The sequence below is a fragment of the Callorhinus ursinus genome, unplaced genomic scaffold (genome assembly GCF_003265705.2).
Source record: "Callorhinus ursinus isolate GAN/ISIS: 27379988/994484 unplaced genomic scaffold, GSC_fseal_2.0 scaffold18, whole genome shotgun sequence".
Classification (NCBI taxonomy): Eukaryota; Metazoa; Chordata; class Mammalia; order Carnivora; family Otariidae; genus Callorhinus; species Callorhinus ursinus.
This window is the reverse complement of record NW_027397080.1, coordinates 11,212,920-11,232,287: the sequence shown is the minus strand read 5'-3', so window position 1 is coordinate 11,232,287 and position 19,368 is coordinate 11,212,920. Positions and strand designations below refer to the sequence as shown.

Here is a 19,368-nt window from a genome sequence, read left to right as displayed (position 1 = left end):
CCACATCTCCATCTCAAACTTCGACACTCCTGCCTTCCGCTTATAGGGACCCAGAGGATTACATCAGGTCCACCCATGTAACCTAGGGTAATCCTCCCATCTCAAATCCTTAACATAATCACATTTGCAAAGTTCTTTTTTCCTGGAAGATAACACAGTTATGGGCTTCCATGTTTCAGATGTGGGCATCCCTGTGGAGCCATTTTCTGCCTACCACAGATACTCCACTCAGAGGGCACATGCAGGGATTCTGCCTGTGATTCCCAACCCACAGGAAGAGGGGCAGGAGGGGAATGGAGGAAGCATCAAAGCATTTGTCAGATGCCCGAGCCAGGTACTTTTGCTCTTCTTCTTGGGGCTTTGAGCACTGGGATTTTTATCATTATTATTATTATTTTAATTTAAATTCAATTAATTAACATATAATGTATTATTGGTTTCAGAGGTAGAGGTCAGTGATTCATCAGTCTTATATAATACCCTTGAGCACTGGGATTTTTGAAAGCTCCTCAGGTGGTTCCAGCATGCCCTGCAATTCGGGGAACACTGTGACAGAAGACACGCCAAGAGCACATGTTGTTACAATTGAGGGTCAAATCTGCCCAGCGATTTCTGGAGGAGATGGATCAAGAGCAGGGTATCTCAACTCTGGGTGCACATCACTGTCAGCGAGGGAGATTTCTGAAAGACTTTATTTTGAAACAAGAATAGAGTTGCAAGTTGCAAATATAGTATAGAAATTTCCTATAGACCCATCACCCAGCTTCCTCTAACATTAGCATCTTACATGACCGTGGTACATGTATCCAAAAGTCGACATTGGTACGGTATTGTTAGCCCAATGGAAGACTTCATTTAGATTTCCCCAGTCTTTCCACTAATGCCTTTTTTCTTGGTCCAGCATCAAGTCCAGCACCTCCCAGAGCACTGAGACATCGAGTCTACTTGATCTCTAATCTGCGTCAGTTTCTCAGGCTTTCCTTGCTTCCTCAGGACCTTGACACTTTTGAAGGGTACTAGTCAAGTGTTTTGTAGAATACTCCTTAATTTGGGTTTGTCTAATATTTTCTCATGATTAGACGAGGGGTTATGGAATTGGAGGAAGAATACCATTATTGGTTAGGGTGGTATCTGCCAGCTTCCTCCACTGGAAAGATACAATTTGTCCTTTTCTACACACTATTCATTAGAAGTGAGTTCCTACATCCTGCCCACACGGTAGGGGGGTGCCAGCTCCATTATTCCCATCACTTCAGTTAGTTCCTCCCCACAGCTTTGTTACCACCTCACTGCTCTTTATTGACAAGGTTGTAAGGAGGGACCCCCCAGAGCCTAAGTGGCAAAGCTAGAATTTGAATTCATGTCTGTCTGACTCCCAAGACCATGTTTTTTCCATTTCATGGCATCATTGCTAAATCAAGAGGATCTCACAGTGTCCAAGGTGAGAGCTCCCCCTCGGCTTGCCTGGATAGTGTTTTCCAACTCAGTCCATGGATTGTAACCCATAGTGGGTCATGCGATCAGTCTGCAGGTTGCACTTTGAATAACAAAACGGACCATAACAGAATAGAACAGAAAAGAGTACATCACACACATAGTAAGTATAATGTGTTATCATGTTGTTTCTGTAAACTCTGTGTTTAGAGACCTTTATCTTTATAATAGGGATAAAAATAACCGCTCTCCCGCCCCCGCCCAGGGGCACCTGGTGGTGCAGTTGGTTAAGTATCCTACTCTTGATTTCAGCTTAGGGCGTGATCGCAGGGACATGAGATCGAGCCCTGCATCAGGCTCTGTGCTCAGAGCAGTCCGCTTGAGACTGTCTCTCCCTCGGCCCCTCCCCTGCCCCGTGCTTGCTCTCTCTCTAAAATAAATAAATAAATCTTTTAAAAAAATGGCACTGCCCCCAACACACCCACACAGTTGTTATAAAGATTAAATGAATTGATAAATGTAAAGCGCTTAGAACAGAGACGGGCACACAGTACGTATTATATAAATATTATGAAGTACACATGTGCACAAACAGGTCATGATGTAAAATGTAATTCTTATTGTAAACTGCAATGAACAAATTAGAAAACACTGAACTCACAGCTTTAGACTGGGATGTCAGCAGTTTATGACCTCCAGGCACCTGCCTGTTTATGTGAAGTTTTATCGCGGGCACGGCCACACTCATCGGTGTATGTATTGTCTATGGCTACTTTTTTTTTTTTTTAAAGATTTTATTTATTTATTTGACAGAGAAAGACACAGCGAGAGAGGGAACACAGGCAGGGGGAGCTAGAGAGGGAGAAGCAGGCATCCCGCGGAGCAAGGAGCCCGATGTGGGGCTCGATCCCAGGACCCCGGGATCATGACCTGAGCCGAAGGCAGATGCTTAACGACTGAGCCACCCAGGCACCCCATGTCTATGGCTACTTTTGAGCTACAATGGTAGAGTTGAGTACGTCCAATAAAAACCATATGGCCCACAAAGCTGGAAATCTTTCTTATCTGGCTCTCTAGACCAACGCTCCTGCCTAGAGGCTATCTTATAATACAAGGGATATTAAATGCCTCCTGTGGAGGCCACGTGGCCCCGTTCTGCTACTGCTCTGGCAGGCACACTTACCCCTGCAGAACATTCTAGGCTGTGAGCCTGCTGGGTCCTCGGGCCTCGAGAAGCTCAATACCCTTCTACCCTGGACCGATGCCCATGCTTGCTTTATTTATCCACCTCCATGGCTGTTCATGGTGGAAAGCGAGGAACAAGGTACATTGGTCAGTGTCCCGGCAGAAACCAGATGGTCACTCAAATGAGAATAATTTGAAGAGTGTTTAATAAAGAGGCTATCTACAAAGGGAAGGGGAAGGTGTAGGAAAGCCACAAGGGATAGCAGAGTAAAAACAGAGCTCTTACTACCCTTGGCAAGAGGGGACAAGGAGAGGGTTCAATTCCTGAACCTGGAAGGAGCCAGTCATTTAGAAAGGACAACTTAATAGGAGCCAACACCTTCGGTCCAGGGCCTGAGAGGCCAGCTCCAAGTGACCTCTTAAGGAGGAAGCCAGGAGAATAAATGCCCTGGGGTCACCTTCCTCTCTCCCTGATCTACTGTTGGGGTCCACAGTGACCAAACTGAAATGGAAGCCACAGGGCATGAGACCCATTGATGTGGTCCATATGGGTCAGCTTCCCAGGGCACAGAACAGAGTGGAGAAGGTTGGAAAGCCTCAGCTACTAGGGCACATAGCATTGACTTAGCCAGCCAATACTGACCCTCCCGAAGGTTCTCCAGACAGTTCCCCTACTTCATCCCTCCAAGGCGAGAGTGTGGCCCAAACACCACAGGGTGGCCATAACTTATACCTTTTACTACCTTATCTTTCTAGACCAGCTAGGCTCCAGATGATTCTCATAGGGTTAATCCTTCTGGATGTTTTCATCATGAGAAGGGTAGAAGGTCATGAACGGAGGCACAATGAGCTGCTGGGGGTTTTATGAGACTGAGCAGAGTCTAATTCATATCTATACACATCGGCCAAATTCTTCCTTCTAACCCGTCCTTCCATCTCGGAAAGGAGCTAAGTCTTATTGACCTTGGCAATCCAGCTCAAATCCAACAAACAGGCGAGCCAACCCCTGGCCCTTGGGAGAAAGAACAGAGTGAAAAAAGCTAACCATGTTGAGAAATGTTCTCAGACTAATTTGTTCCCCCTGGCCAGACCCCTCTGCCCCACCACTAGCCCAGACTTCCTCGGCTGGCATCCGAGATCTTACAGGCCTCTAAATGCAGCCACAAAGCTACAGCACGTCATCTGGAGGGTCCTTCCTGGCCAGGCCAAAGCACCCATTTTACAGACATGAAATCAGAGGCTTACAGGAAGGAAGAGGCTAGCATCGGTAACCCAGCCGCCTTGTGGCAGAGCTGGGGCTCGAATTCAGGACTGGTGACTCTCATCAATTTCCATCTTTCTTTTACAGAAGATGGAAGTTGAAGTCAGTCTTGGAGGCTTGGGAGTGGACTGGAAGCCCTGGAAAAGTGGTCTAGTCTTAGGCGAGTTTCCCTGTCCAGCTCAGTTGCTAAAGTTGCACACCAGAGCCACCGGCCCTCGAGGTGCCGGGTCTGAGGATGCAGCAAGAACCACAGGCTTGCATTAAGCACATCAGTCCAAATTCAGACTCCCACTTGTTCGGGTATTTTACCCTAATTTTTCTGCTGATGAGGCTCCATTTTCTTTCTTTCTTTCTTTCTTTCTTTTTTTTTTTTAAGATTTTTATTTATTTATTCATTTGAGAGAGAGAGAATGAGAGAGAGAAAGCACATGAGAGCGGGGAGGGTCAGAGGGAGAAGCAGACTCCCTGCCGAGCAGGGAGCCCGAGGCGAGACTCGATCCCGGGACTCCAGGATCATGACCTGAGCCGAAGGCAGTCGCTTAACCAACTGAGCCACCCAGGCGCCCTGAGGCTCCATTTTCTAGTCCTATAAATTTGGCACTATCATCAACCACCGAGTTGTATTAACTCCAGTCCCACACAAGCAAGGCCCTCAGAGTGTCCAAAGGTCACAAGATGACACTTTTATTGTCTTTTCTTTTTCCTTCAGTTGGAAGACTAGTAGGATAGGGGTAACAGCTTCCACAAAAAGTCAGAAGCCAACTAGTTTGAGTGTAGCCATTAGAGCTCTCTATTCTAACCCCGAGAGCCAGGGACCCCAGAGATGAGAGCAGGGAAGCCTCCTGACAGGCCAAGGATTTGACCCCATTTTCGCGGACTCAAGTGCAATGAGTAAAACCCTCAAGGTTCTCCTCGCTCCGCCCACCTCACCCCAGTTTCTTCAGAGAAATGAAGAGTTCAGATGTACATAGCCCACGTGCTCAGGTTTTAAATTAGACAACTTTGTCCTGACAGGAACCGAGTCACGGCTGTCATACCTGATTATTTTTAGAGTTACTACTAAACTCTTTGAACGGCATGAGCTGCCACCATTCAAGGCAAACAGAAAGACTTCACATTTTATCATGACAGCTCTGGAGCCATCCACCTCCTCACATTCATTATTTCCATCCTGACTTTGGAAGGGATCATGAGGCATCTTGGCAATCTTACGGTGAGGAAGGCGGACCCCACTGCTCATTACTACTTCCGAGGGACTGAAAGCTCCCATAGTCGGGCAAAGCCCATTGCCTCCAGGAAGTCAAGGAGAAATATTCCAGGGGAAGTGGCTGCTCTCAAGCCTCCTCTGGATGAACCACCATCTCATACGAGAAGCAGAAATGGACCCTCAGGTAGCCAACCAACAAGAGGAGCTGTATGCAAATGCCACAGGCTGGTGAATGATGTCACAGTCCCCTCCTCTGACTCAATAATGCCACCACCGCTGTAAAGGCTGATCCCTGACCATAGCTCTTGCAGAGGGAAAAATTCACCGCAAGCAGAGCACCTTCTAGATTGCTCCTGGAGTGTGGAGACAGAAGTCTCTGCTGTCCAAGTTACTGAATCCAGAAAAAAAAAAATGACCTTATGAACATGGGAAAAGAAATCCAGCTAAGGCCCAAGGCAAATGTCTCTTCTTACATCCACTTTTTTTTGAATTACAGGAACAAGTTCAAGGAGCAGCAGCCAAATACCTACCTTGGCTTTAAAGAGTTCTCTAGAAAGTGTTCAGAAAAATGGAGGTCCATCTCAAAGCATGAAAAGGCCAAATATGAAGCCCTGGCCAAGCTCGACAAAGCCCGGTACCAGGAAGAGATGATGAATTATGTTGGCAAGAAGAAGAAGCGGAGAAAGCGGGACCCCCAGGCGCCCAGACGCCCCCCATCATCCTTCCTGCTCTTCTGCCAAGACCACTATGCTCAGCTGAAGAGGGAGAATCCGAACTGGTCAGTAGTGCAGGTGGCAAAGGCCTCGGGGAAGATGTGGTCGGCAAAAACAGATGCTGAAAAGCAGCCGTATGAGCAAAAGGCAGCTCTCCTGAGAGCCAAATACCAAGAGGAGTTGGAAATCTACCGTAAACAACGTAATGCCAGGAAGGGCCTCCAAGGGTCGGCTAAGAACCAGCATAGGGGGAAAACTGACTCGGACAAAGCTGATGGATCCAATTAGAAATAAAATGCCATTCAACTATATTGCCCGTCACTGGTCTCTTGTGTCGTGTGAGCGCAGCGACGGCTGGTGCCGCTTTGAGGAAGTGAGTGGGGTGGCGGTTGAGATTGGGGTTGGAAGCTGATCCTGGGGAGAGCTGGCTTTGAAAGAAGGGCAAACGGGTCTAAGGCAGTGTTTGAGGTCAGTAGCTACAGGGCTTGGCTTGGGCAGGTGGAATGGGAGTCTCCAGGTGTAAAGTGGAAATCACAGAGGTAGGGGCATCCTGGTTGCAAGTGGTTATCTAGGGTGGAAGACCCTCCTCAGGGTCAGGTGCATGAATGCCAGTCCTGCCATCATCCTCACCGGCATGGCCAGAAGGCCTGGAGTTCAGATCAGGCCCCCAATTGAGGCCCCAGCAGACGTTGGCAAACTGGAGTTGAGGGGGACTCAGTTTCTACAGTTAATTCCAGAACTGCTCCTCCAGCGAGACTTAGGTATCATCAGCGGGCCAGCAGGAGACCCCAGGGGTGGTCCCTGCTCTGGTGAGGATGAAACACAGGGCTGATTTTACAAACATGGGCATCTGACTCTGCTCAAGTCCTATATCCTGGAGAAAACCCTGTCATGGCTTTGGTGGCCATCCACCCAATCATTTGTCTGTGGTTAGAAGCATAGAACACATGGAGTGGACATTTAGTGCCTTTATGACCACCCGGCATTCACTCCTTCTCCTCTTGTTCACAGCACCCACCTCTGAAGTCCCCTGGTCACACTGATTGGTTTGGTTACAGGCATGTGACCCAGGGTGGTTCAATCAGAGTGGACCACAGGACTTGTGCAAGAGGTCCTAGGGGAGAGCCCTGCCCCGAGGCTGCTGCAAGCCATCTACCTCATTCTTGGGCCAAAATGTTAGTCCCTTTGGCATCAGAGTATAGTCTTGGACTTTTCGTTGAAAATGAGCCCACAATGTTTGTTTGTTTGTTTGTTTGTTTGTTTCTTTCTTTCTTTCTTTTGTCTAAGGTAGTTTGAGTTAGGGTTCTGCCACTTAAAATGAGACAAAAGTGGTAATTTGACACAAATGGGACTGTTCTGTGTCTGTGCTGTATTTTTCAGGCAACAACATACCATGAGCAATGCTTCATATCAATCAATATACGTTGGTATGGAATATTTTGAAATGGCTCTTGACTTCTCGAAATCAAAAAGACTGGGCCAAAATGCAAAATTGCTTTTTTGTCAACACGTTATGCATACAACAGACTTCCCTAATTCAATCTCCATTCTTATTCCAGGATGGACTTAGACTTTGTCCTCTACTGCTATTTGAACTTTTACTCTCAAAACAAAAGTAAAAATACATCCTTCGAAAAGTCTAGAACTGGAGAGATTTTAGGGAATAGAAGGTGATAACAGTGGAGTGATTTAGAAATTCAAGATCTGAGTCAGGCCATTTATGGAAGACTCACATGTACCAGATCCTGTGTTGGTTACCGGCAGGCCCCTGCATAGACTATGGTCAGGTTCCTGACCCGCAAGAACTTCCCTTCTGATGAGATGGATGTGGGCATAAACTACAGCACTACAAGGCATGATGAAAGTGCAAGCTACACGGAGTGCAGGGGGCGGGAGTGGGTACCCCCTACCCAGGAGACCTTTGAAGTCTTCAAGGAGGAAGCAGCTTTATCCTATTTGGCAACCTTGTACTGGTGCTGGCAAGATTCCTGTTTCCCACTCCCTGTTCCCTACAGCTGTTGTTCCAACTTGGCTCTGCTTCCCCTCCATCCCAATCCCCACTCTCTCAGGAGATGCCCTCATTTTCTGTTTTATTGAGAAAACAGAGATCATCAAACATAAGTGCTCTCAGTTTTCTTCTTTCTCAACATGTAATCCACACCCATCCCTTCTTCCTTGTTTCAAGTCTCACAGGGAGCTAGAACACACTTGCGACCCCCTTCCTCTGCCTCCCTCGGGCTCTTGCTCCTCAATGCAAAGATGCAAATCTTTCAGCCCTCTAAGCTTGCACAGAGTGGCTTGGTGCTATGATATAGGTGGTTCTGATCTTAATGTCTGCAGGACCTTGGGCAAGTTCTCTCCTCTGAGTCCTCCCCTGTGCAATGGGATGCTGCTCACCTTACAGGTTGTTTTAGTGAATAAATGATATAATATGTGCAAGAGCATTTGGCACAGTCCTTAACACCTAATATGTACTGTGGTGGGCATCCTCTACGTGGCAGTCTCTTGATACCCCCCACCGCTGGTGTCCATATCCATGTATGATCCCTTCTTAAATACGGGCAGAAACTGTGACTTGCTTCTAACCAATAGAATGATGCAAAAGAGATGAGCTGTGACCTCTGTGATTATGTAATGATCTATAAAACCCCATCTTGCCACTTGATTTGCTCTAGAGACTTTGCTGGCTTGATGAAGAGGCCAAGCTGGGAAACTCACATAGCAAGGAACTGTAGTAAGTCTCTAGGAGCTGAGGATGGCCGCAGACCAACAGCCAGCAAAAAACTAAAGCTCCCAGTCCTACAACCACAAGGAACTGAGTGTTGCAGCAATCACAGAAGCAGGGGAGGGGGTCCTTCTCCAGTTGAGCCTCCAGATGAGAACCCAGTCCTGCTTGACACCTTGACTGCAGCCTTGTGAGGTCTCACAGCTAAGCTAAGCTGTTACAGGATTCCTGACCCACAGAAACTGAGAGACAATGAATGTGTGAGATAATGAATGTGTGTAAGCCAACAGGTGTATGGCAATTTGTCTCATGGCAATAGATAACCAATACAGTACTCAATGAATGCCAGCTTCCTTATTATTTTAGAAGAGACCATCTTTAACCTTATTTCTCCCTCTAGCTCCTACTTTATCTGTTTAATTTCCTTTCCTTGGTACCCTCTTGAAGGTGGAGGAGACCCTCCCCACCCCAGGGCGGATTGGATCCTGGCTTGGACTCCTCTGTAGTGGTTCCAGTTGGGTTGTCTTGCTTCCAACCTGACATGTGGGCTCTTGGTGGGCAGCAGCTGTGTGTTATACCATCCTCTTCTCCGGGAAGAGGGCCACCACACGGCCAGGCCCAGCCCTCATGCCGCCCTTTTCTGGTTTCCTGTGTGATTAATTACATGAATGTGGGTGGCCAAGTCAGAGTTGGCCCTGCTGAAGACCAACTCCATTAACATTCCTTTATGAAAAAGTCGACAGGAGGGTGTGAATCTGCAGGCTTCTAACGACTGTAATGTAATGACAGTGAGGTGGAGGGAGGGAAGGGGGAGGAGAAGGGGGAGCCGGGCCTAAGACAGTGGGCTAGAGGAGAAGCAGGCAGGGAGTCTGGAGTGCTGACTCCAGACCCACTCAGCTGGGCTCCGTGCCCCTGTCCTTGGGAAGAGGAAGGCAGAGTCTTTGGGCCCATCGCCATCTTGATGAATGAATGAATCACTGCACTCTGATCCTTCTCTCCTAAAGCTTTTCCTATGTTCACTTATTCATTCATTTATTCATTTATTCAAAAAATATTTATGTAAATCTTATGCCTGCAATATACCAGGAACTGTTCTGGTGCTAGGAATACAGTTAAGGTCCCTGATCTCTGATCCCTGATTCCAGGGAGGGGGAGACAGATAATAAGTCAACAAATAAACACACGAGATCATTTTTTGATAGTGTCAAGTGCTCCGAAGAAAATAAACAAGGGTAATGAGATAAACAATGACAAGTGGGGTTGAGGGCACTTTAAATCAGTCATCAAAGGTGACATTTGGGTTCAGATTTAAAGGACAAGAAGGAACCAGGCATGCCAAGATCTGAAGAAAGAGTTCTTCAAGCAGCAGGACAGCCAGTGCAAAGGTCCTGAGGCAGAAGTGAGCTTGGCATATTACAGGGAGAGTAGGGAGGCCAGAGTGACAAGATGTGAGACGCAGTCGGAGTGGGACAGACTTTGGAAAGGAGTTTATTTTGAAATCTAAGTTCAATGGGGAGCCACAGAATTTTCTGTAGGGAGAGCCATGTGTTTCCACTTTGACTTCTGGTTATTGGTCATTCTAGCATCTTCAGAAACTATTCAGTGCCAACAAGGGGATGCTAGACCCTCCAAGGTCTGCAAGAGCAAGAGACAAGGCCAGCAAATACCAAGCCCATGACATTTTTCTTTTTTGGAGGGGAGATAATCAGGAGCCTCTACTTGGTACTCACTGGAGCAGCTGTAAGCTAAAAATCAAACATGGAAAGTGTGAAACTTCTACCTCTGTGACTCATTTTCCCAGGGATGGGGAGAAGGGAAGGCATGAGTTACAAAATGTTCCATAAGGACACTTCTTCCCAGGTCTCATATTTACATGTGGAACAGCTTCCACTCAACCAGTGGTTCTCACCTTGAGCCTACATTAGAATCATCTCAGAGTTTGTTAGCACACAGATTGCTAGGCCCCACTCCTAAAATTTGATTCAATTTTTCTGGGAGTTGGACCTAGAATTTGCATTTCTAAAAGTTCCCAGGTAACACTGACGCTACCAGTCCAAGGCCCACAGGGGAATACTTCTCCCTCTTGCAACCCAGGCATTCACTTGGAAGAGTAATAAGCGAGACTTATCTGCCTAATGGGTTTGAGAAGAGGAGCTAACTAACCATACTCTTCTTTCTCTCTACCACCCCCACAGCCTTGCCTGCAGAATGTGTTCAGGTCTGCACTTCAATTAGTTCATTTGTTGATCCTCATCTGTCTTTCTCCTGCAACTCCTCCAAACCTGACAGGAATAAGCATATTTACTTATTGGGTTTTCCTCAAATCTCAACAGAGAAGTTGATCCCAGTTGCAAAACAACTGATTACCATCTGGAACACACAACTGTGTTGAGATCTTTTCTTTTTTAATATTATTTATGTATTTATTTGAAAGAGAGAGACAGAGACAGAGCATGAGCAGGGGGGTGGAGGCAGAGGGAGAGGGAGAAACAGACCCCCTACTGGGTGGGGAGCCCAATGTGGGGCTCAATTCCAGGACTCTGGGATCATGACCTGGGCCAAAGGCAGATGCCCATCCAACTGAGCCACCCAGGCGCCCCACGTGTTGGGATCTTATAAATGATTTTACCTTCCACTAAATCTCCAATTGTTTGAGGACCAAAAGATCCAGTTTCTGGGCTGTCAAGCTTAAGGATCAGGTCCATTGACAGGGCATGGTTCTTAGGGTGAAATCACCAAGGCAATGACACTCTCTTGTCTTGTCATGTACCTCTAATCACACTCCCCAAAATTATACTTGCCCTACAGGTGTGCTGGATAATAAAAGATGTGTGTATCATTGTAAACGAAGTCTGGTGTGTAGGAAGTACCCTGTGAATGAGGGTGCCTGCACTGGTCTCTAAAGGATGGTTTAAAGAAGGTGAGAGCCACATACAAAAGGGCAGTTGAAGTAGGAGGGAGCTTAGCCTAGGGCCCAAAGGGGGTCATGTGATGCTCCAGGCTGGCCTTGACCTCTGGGTTGGTGGGATGCCATGAACATTCTCATGTGGCCATCCCCTTGTAAGTTTCCATGCACTAGCTCTCACTACCCATTGCTCCCTTTCCAATCCTTTCTCAGCTCTGGCTGCCTGATTGATGTTGTAAGACTTCCCACTCAACAGTAAAATATTTCAGTGGTTGCCCATCACCTGTGGGAGTCTGACGCAGCATAATCAAGCCACTGCTGCCTCTGCACTGTCGCCCACACTCAGCTTCTCAAGTAGCTTCCAGTGATCCCCACCTCTTTTAATTCACACCCTTGTCTAATTCCTCCCTTTAAGTGTGGGCTGGACCTAGTGACTTTTAATGAATGGAATAGGGCAAAAGTGATAAGACATCACTTCTTTACCAGTGACTAGGCTACAAAAGATGATCTCCATCTGTCTCTCAAAGCAAAAGGACATGTTGAAAGTTGTCCTGTGAAGAGGCTCATGTGGCTAGGAACTGAGGGTGGCTTACCTGCCAGGAAAGAATTCTGCCCGGAGCCATGAAGTAGCTCAGAGGTGGACCACTCCTGGGCTCCTGTGCACACATTTACTGCAGCCTTGTGACAGACCCAGATCAGCCACACCTGATTCCTGACTCACAGAAACTAGGCTAATAGATGCTGTTGTTTCATGCTACTATGGTTTGGGGTAATTTGTTATAAACCAAAAGAGAGAACAATACCGATTGTGGTATCAAAAGAGGCATAGTATCATGAAAAATATCTGAAATGTAAGATGGCTTTGGAATCAGACCATGGGGTGAGGCTGGGAATATTTTGTGAAGCTTGTTAGAAAAATCTGAACTTTAAGGATGCTGCCAGCGAAGGCTCAAAAGGCAGTGAGGACATGTTATTGGAAACTGGAGGGAGGGGATCCTTGTGACATAGTGGCAGAAAGCTTAGCAACACTGTTGTCTGCAGTTATGTGGAAAGCAGAACACAGGCCTACTCAGCAATCCAGCTAAGGAGATGTCCAAGCAAAGTGTCGAAGGCACTGTCCGGTTTCTTCTTGCCACTTAGGTGAGAAGGGAGATAAATTGAGGGAACAATTGTTAAAAAGGAGCCAGGACCTGATAGTTTTGGAAAATTCTCAGACTCCCAAGACAGCAAAGGATACTAAAATCAAGAATCAGCTTTCCAGCACTGTCAGGGAAAGGTGGTCTGGAGATAAAGTGAAGGTATGACTGTCCAGCTGTTGGGTGAGACCTCAGGAAGATCAAAAGAGCACAGTGTTGACCCAGCAATTGCACTACTATGTATTTACCCAAAGGATACAAACATTGTGATCCGAAGGGGCTCCTTACACCCCAATGTTTGTAACAGCAATGCCAATAGCCAAACTATGGAAAGAGCCCAGATGTCCTTTGAAAGATGAATGGACAAAGAAGATGTGGTATGTATATACGATGAAATATTATGCAGCCATCAAAAATGAAATCTTACCATTTACAATGATGTGGATGGAACTAGAGGGTGTCATGCTGAGCAAAATAAGTCAGTCAGAGAAAGATAGTAATCATATGGTTTCACTCATATGTGGAATATAAGACACAGCACAGAAGATCATAGGGGAGAGGAGGGAAAACTGAACGGGAAGAAATCAGAGAGGGAGACAAACCATGAGAGTTTCTTAACTCTAGGAAACAAACTGAAGGTTGCTGGAGGGGAGATAGGTAGGGAGATGGGTAACTGGGTGATAGACATTAAGGAGGGCATGTGATGTGATGAGCACTGGGTGTCACACGCAACTGATGAATCACTGAACCCTACACCTGAAAATAATGAGGTACTCTATGTTGACTAGTTGAATTTAAATTTTAAAAAAGAGCATAGTGTCAGTCACACAAGGCCCTTTAAAGAAATTAGGGTGGGTCTCACAGACCCTCTAGATCAAACAGCATGGCCTCTGGGAAGCATCAGAGCATTGTTCCTTGTTCATCTTAGTAGAAACTCAAGGTAGAGAGGGGTTTAGTCCAAAGAAATCTGTGGGCGTGGCTTCTGTATAAAGAGTGAGTCTCAGATTTAGAGAAGACCCCCGAAGGTCTTAAGAAAACTCATTAGAAGAAACACTGTTACCTTGCACTGAAAGGGACAGAGATAGCATGAAATAAAAAGAGGTCACTGGACTCCCAAAATTCTCAGCATACGCTTTCTTCCACGAGAAAGAGAAGAATGACTCAGAGGGAGGAACCAAGAGCTCAGAATGTGGAGCTGCAAGTCACGGGGAAAGATTCCCAGATTTTGAAAGTAATCAAGAAGGTTCCAATATTTTCCTGGATGGATTTTAGAAATCTTATGGACCAGGGACTCCTTTATGCCTCACATTCCCCCCCCCCTTTTTGAGTAGGAATGTCTTTAACCATTACCCTATGCCTGTTGTACCACTGTGTGTTGGGTATGTGGGGGCAGGCAATGTTTCTCTCTCTGGTTTTGCAGAACCACAGTTCTAGAGTAACAGTATTCTAGAACCTGCCTTTGAGAAACTACATCCAGGAGCCTCGTCCATACCTGAACCTGATTTAGATGATGATATTCTGGACTCTCAGCCGATTCTATCATGGGATGAGACTTTGGGGGACCTGAAGAAGGGGTAATTGCATTTTGCATGTGGAAGGGGAAGGAGTCATTGGGGACCAGTGGGCAGCCTGTAATAAGGCAGCTTCAGAAATGACCACATGATCTTCATCTCTTGGCATTTGTGCCCTTGGTCAGTCCCCTCCCCTTTGTGCGGGCTGAATGCAGTGACTTGCTTTTAGCAAGTAGGATGCCGCAAAAGTGGTAGGCTGTCACTTTTGAGATGAGGTTATAAAGGACTGGGCCTCCTGGTCTCATTCTCTCTCTCTAGGACTTGCTCTGATGAAGTAAGCAGCCAAGTTGAAAGCCGCCCTGTGGAAAGGCACTGAGGTGGTCTCTGGTCAACAGCACTGGGGCCCTCAATTCTTCATTCACGTGAACAAGCTTGGAACACACCTTCTTCCCCAGCTGAGCTTTGAGAGGACTACATCACTGTTAGATACCTTGACTGCAGCTTTGTGAGAAGCCCTGAGCCAGAGGGCCCAGCTAAGCCACACCCAGATTCCTAACACACAGAACATGTGAGACAATAAACACTGCTTAAAGCCATAAGTTCTGGGACAATTTGTTAGGCAGCAACAGATGCTTAATAGTCCCACCCGAAGGCCCTACTACATGTTATTTCCCCCAGAAACATGATACCCTCACGCTCTCCTCAGGGCCTTTGCACATGCTACTCCAGGCTGCGATCCTCTTCCTTACCTGTTAGGTCTGGTAAACTTCCACCTTCAGATGAAAGTCAGGTCAGGTGTCCCTTCCTCCAGGAAGCCCTCTCTGACTCTCCCACTCTCCTCCTGTGCTCCCATAACATATCATCATCCCACTGCAGATCACATTGTATCACCTGTTTATCTCCTGGACTTGGGGAGAAGGGCAGGGACCTTGCCTTATTCATCCTGGTACTCTTAAAATCTAACACAATGCCTGACATGCATTCAAATAATAATAGTAAACATTTATTGCATTCCTATGCCATGCTGGTGCTGTTTGAGGTGATTCAGATGTAATTATTTTATTTGATAATAAACCCAATGAGGCAAGAACTTTAAACGCCCCTTTTTGCAGGTAGGGAACTGAGACTCTAGGCTAGGTGCTCAGTGCCTGCTTGCTGGAATCACAACAGGCACATTGCTCCTCTTGTTCTGTGGCTGGCAGTGGCTGGTCCCCTCCTCACAGGAACTCTGCGAATGGCAGAGTTGGCCCAGAAGGCCTCCTGAGCACCACGACACATACTCTGTGCTCGACTGGTTACATAATTTTGTATTTCCAGAGAAATACCTGGATCTATCTCTTGGCACCTCCAAGAAAGGGCTTGGCTAGCATCCAGAGGAAACCACACCTCCAGCTCTCTGCTCATAGCTGTGCCTCTGGCCCACAGGCAAAAGAAGGATTTTCCTACCCCTCACACCCTGTCATTATAAACCATGTAAATTCCTCGATGCTCATGCTGAAATGAACAGATGTGGCTCTGTATTTTTAATGCATTATCTGCAATTAGCAGCAGTGGGCATGGAAGAGGTCTGCCAGCCCTGGGGCTGCCCCTTGCAGCTGTGAGTACACTCATGTGGAAGACTCTGGCCAGACTCCTCTGGAGAGTGGGAAGGGGCGCTTCTATCTGCACAGGGTCTCCTCCTCCAGGAAGCAGAAAGAGGACTGTGGACACCTGATCACCATCCCACTGCCCGCCTGGCCTCCCCTCTGCCTATCTTGCTGCTGGAACACTCTGACAGGATGTTCTCCAAGAGGGGCCCCAGTGGGCAGATGGCAGCCCCGAAAGTCATGGGTGGTAAAAGTATTCACAGGCTCGGGGTCTGCAGCGTGGAGGGAAGGTCTGTCAAGTGCAAATGAGGCATGCTCAGGGCCCGAGGCAAACCTGAGAGGGGGTCTGCACGGACTTTTGAGAAGAAGGGGGCTGGTTAGTGAGGGTTAATGGGTGTGCACCAGCTTTGTCCAAAGAGGGACATTTTTGGCAATAAATATGTTGCTACTAACTAGCATGGCACTTCCAATGTCCCAGGCCCTGTTTCTAAGTGCTCTTCAGGAATCATCGTATTCAATTCCAGAAGCAGTGTGGACGCTCACCCCACCCACCAAACCACCGCCAAAGACCACCAGGAATCCCCCGGTAGCTGGACACAGTTGGCATTATTGGCTTGTGGCAATGAGCGAGAATGCCTACCACCAGGAACCATGGGGGTGTCAGTAAGAGGGTGTTGGAAAGAACCTACTGCAGGATTCGGGCTTGTGTTAGGTGATTTGGGGAGGGCTCAAGGAAGTGGAGCTTTGCTCTAGATTAGATGCTGTCAAGAAGTAGGTGTATTTCTATGATTGGGTACTTCATAAATTTTATCTAAAAGGCAGGAGGAATGAAGCAAGACTAAAGCTGCAACTGGTAGAGACATAGGTGTCTCGCACATTAGCCAAGATGCGAAGGGAGGGGAACGGTTGGCTGGTTTTGTGTTTGGTAATGTTCTTGCTTATGCTGGAGTTCAGATGTGGTTATGAAGTAGGCTTGTTTTTATCTCAGTCCATCACGGTCATGAAGTGGCCTGTCTGATGCTGACATTTATGTTCAACAGGAAACACCCAGGTCTGGTGTGGGTGCCAGGCCAGCTCCCAGCAAAAGGGTGGCCTCATGATGCCAGGCCAGTTTCTGGCCCTCAGGGGCTGTTGCTCTCCTCCTCAGCAGGCCCCGTGATTGTGCCCAGCCTAGAGAAATAGAGAAACTGAGGCTCAGAGAGTTGTCATAGCCAGGAAGTGGTGCTGTGATTCCAAGTTCACTGAAACTAACTCGGGTGGGTGCCAAGGGACTCAGCAGAGGAAACTGGGGGTATAATTATGGGAAGCAAGGCAGACCATGAAGGGGACTGGCCTTAGAATAGAAAGAACAGGGAATAGAAAGAACATAGGACTTAGAGTCTAGAGATCTATCCCTGCCACTTACTAGCTAGGTGGTCCTAGGCAATTTATTGAACATCAGAGATTCCATTTCTTCTGTCCGTTGGGAATATAAAAAATCTATTTTCCAGGGCTATTGTGAGTCTAAAATGAAAAGACACAGGATAGAGTACCTAATCAACCCCTGGGAACAAGAGAGACCATTCTGCACATGCCCTGCATGCCAGACACTGTTCTAAGTACTTCGCATGTGTTGACTCCTTTAATACAGCAACCCCATGAGGCAGAGTCTATGATAATCTATGGTTTGCAGGTGGGAAGATGGAATACATAGAGGTTAGGCAATGTATCTGAAGTCACACAGCAATCAAGTAGCAGAACTCAGGGATTCAGGCTCTAACATCTTCATTCTACCTCCTCTAATGGTAACTGTTGGATCACTGCTCCTTCCCTTCCCTGACTGCAAGGGTTTCAAGACTCTACTCAAATTTCGATGGCAATTTAATGCCCTGAAACTCCCCAGGCCCCAGACTTCTGCTTGTGGATGGGTCTAAGCTGCTCGTTTGGCTCTGGTTCTGAGCGCACTCATTTCCTTTTAGAAGGTCAAAACAGTCTTGGCGTTACAGATGCTATAGATTCAGGTCACTATGGTGAATAAATTAAATAAAACATAGCATTGCCTTTTGGTATTTCCGTGCCTTTTAGTAAATACCGAAGTCGGAGAAAAACACTGGGAAATGAGTAAAAACTAAAGGGGTTTGGGGAATGGCCCAATGCCGCAGCAGAAACCCTCTTGTGGCAAGACTGATGTGTGGGCAGAAGGCAAACGTCTGCCCGAGAGGAAATGGGCCAGATGTGGCAGTCTCCCTGGGTCCCAGAACAGCAGAGAGCTATTGCCACAGCACCACAGTCCAAGGCTGACTCTGCACTGTCTGGTTCTAAGCTGTTGAGAGGGTTTATAGGTTGTGTCCCCAGTTCTAGGAGCCTAGGAGGCAGGGACTCCTGACTCCAGTGACTAAGGTCCTTCAGGCCACTTGCCACCCCCCACCCCTTCCCCAGGCTGTGTTCTCCCACCACGTGGGGGAGACGGAGTCCTGGAACCCCAACCAACATCCTCTCTGCTCTTCCCTGCAACCCCCGATCATGGTCATCAACTTTTTGAGGCTCATCTGTTCTTAATTATATCTCTAAATCCCAAAGCATTACAACTCTGAGAACTCGGGAAATTTAGCTTCTTAAAGGATTCGTAATCATCACAGTAATCCCCGGTGTTTACAGAGCTTCCTTTTGCAGACTGTGAAATCCAGCCAGACAATATTGTAGTGGTGGGGACACCCTGAAATTACTCTCGAGTTCTCTTCATGGAGCGCCGGGCCCTTTGCTTTATTTTGGTTAGCTCAAGGAGGTGGATGAAAGGAAGAAGTTTCCCTCATTTCTTTGTGAGGGAGACCCAAGAGAAGGTGGAAAGGTTAGACTAGTGTGGAAGCCATGTCGCGGGTTTGGCGCCCAGCCCATTCTCTCTTCTCAGGGCTGCCCTGCTCCTCACTGGCCCCCTGCCACCACCACTGGAGGGGTGGGCTCCGGCAGCTATGCTTGTCCCCATTGAGTGTGCCTCTTCTTAGCGTCATCTGACTGGATGAGGAGTTGACACTCGATTAGCCAGCTGAACAAATCAGATTCTTTCTCTTGATAACTTGAATCAAGAGATACAGAAAACTGGAAGTCAGTCCGACCCAGCATTTGGAGGGGCCATTTAGGACCGTGTGTACTGATTCACAAGCAGGGAGAGGCGGGGAGACCACGTAGTACCAAGAGAGCTGGTCTTCGGCACTCTCTGTCCTGTGCATTTGTTCAATAAACTCTCTGAATTCCTGAGCCAGGAGCCATTGCCTGGGGCCATTACCGTAGGAAGGTGAAGCATTGGAAATAACCTGTAACTCCTGCTTTGCTTTCTCTGTCACCACACGCCTTCCCTTAGCTTGAGTGGACGATGAGCCCAGGCCCCATGGGCTCCACGTACACGCGATGGGGCACCTATACTTCCCATCTCACGGGGACAGACCAGACAGCACCACAGGTGAGTGGGAGACCAGCACGCCATCCATTCTGGAGACCCCCGGCTGACCTTGATCAGAAGCCAACACAGACCTCCCCAGAGTTGCTGAGGTGTGGGGCCCAGGTGCCCCTGACCTCCCAGCTTGAAGAAGTACTGAGAAAAGTCCCTGTAAAGGAGTCGCTGTTATGACACCGCACAGCCCTCTGGTTCCCCCATTGATCTGACAGCAGCAGCAGGGGCGGAAGGCAGCAGACACAAAGGCCCTGGGAACACAATTCGATGAACAGCCC

At 47.6% G+C, this 19,368-nt stretch overlaps 2 protein-coding genes across 2 annotated transcripts in view; one reads left to right on the top strand and one right to left on the bottom strand.

Annotated features, from left to right (window-relative positions):
• CSMD2 (CUB and Sushi multiple domains 2) overlaps window positions 1–19,368 on the bottom strand; it is a 598,617-nt gene that overhangs the window by 318,800 nt on the left and 260,449 nt on the right. The window lies entirely within an intron of this gene.
• Window positions 5,373–6,111, top strand: HMGB4 (high mobility group box 4). Its single transcript, XM_025857050.2, has one exon. The coding sequence runs from the start codon at window positions 5,507–5,509 to the stop codon at window positions 6,086–6,088; it is 582 nt and encodes a 193-aa protein (XP_025712835.1). The 5' UTR covers window positions 5,373–5,506; the 3' UTR covers window positions 6,089–6,111.

Coding starts and splice junctions, on each gene's coding strand:
- HMGB4 (XM_025857050.2), top strand. CDS start 5,507: ATGAACATGGGAAAAGAAATCCAGCTAAGGCCCAAGGCAAATGTCTCT.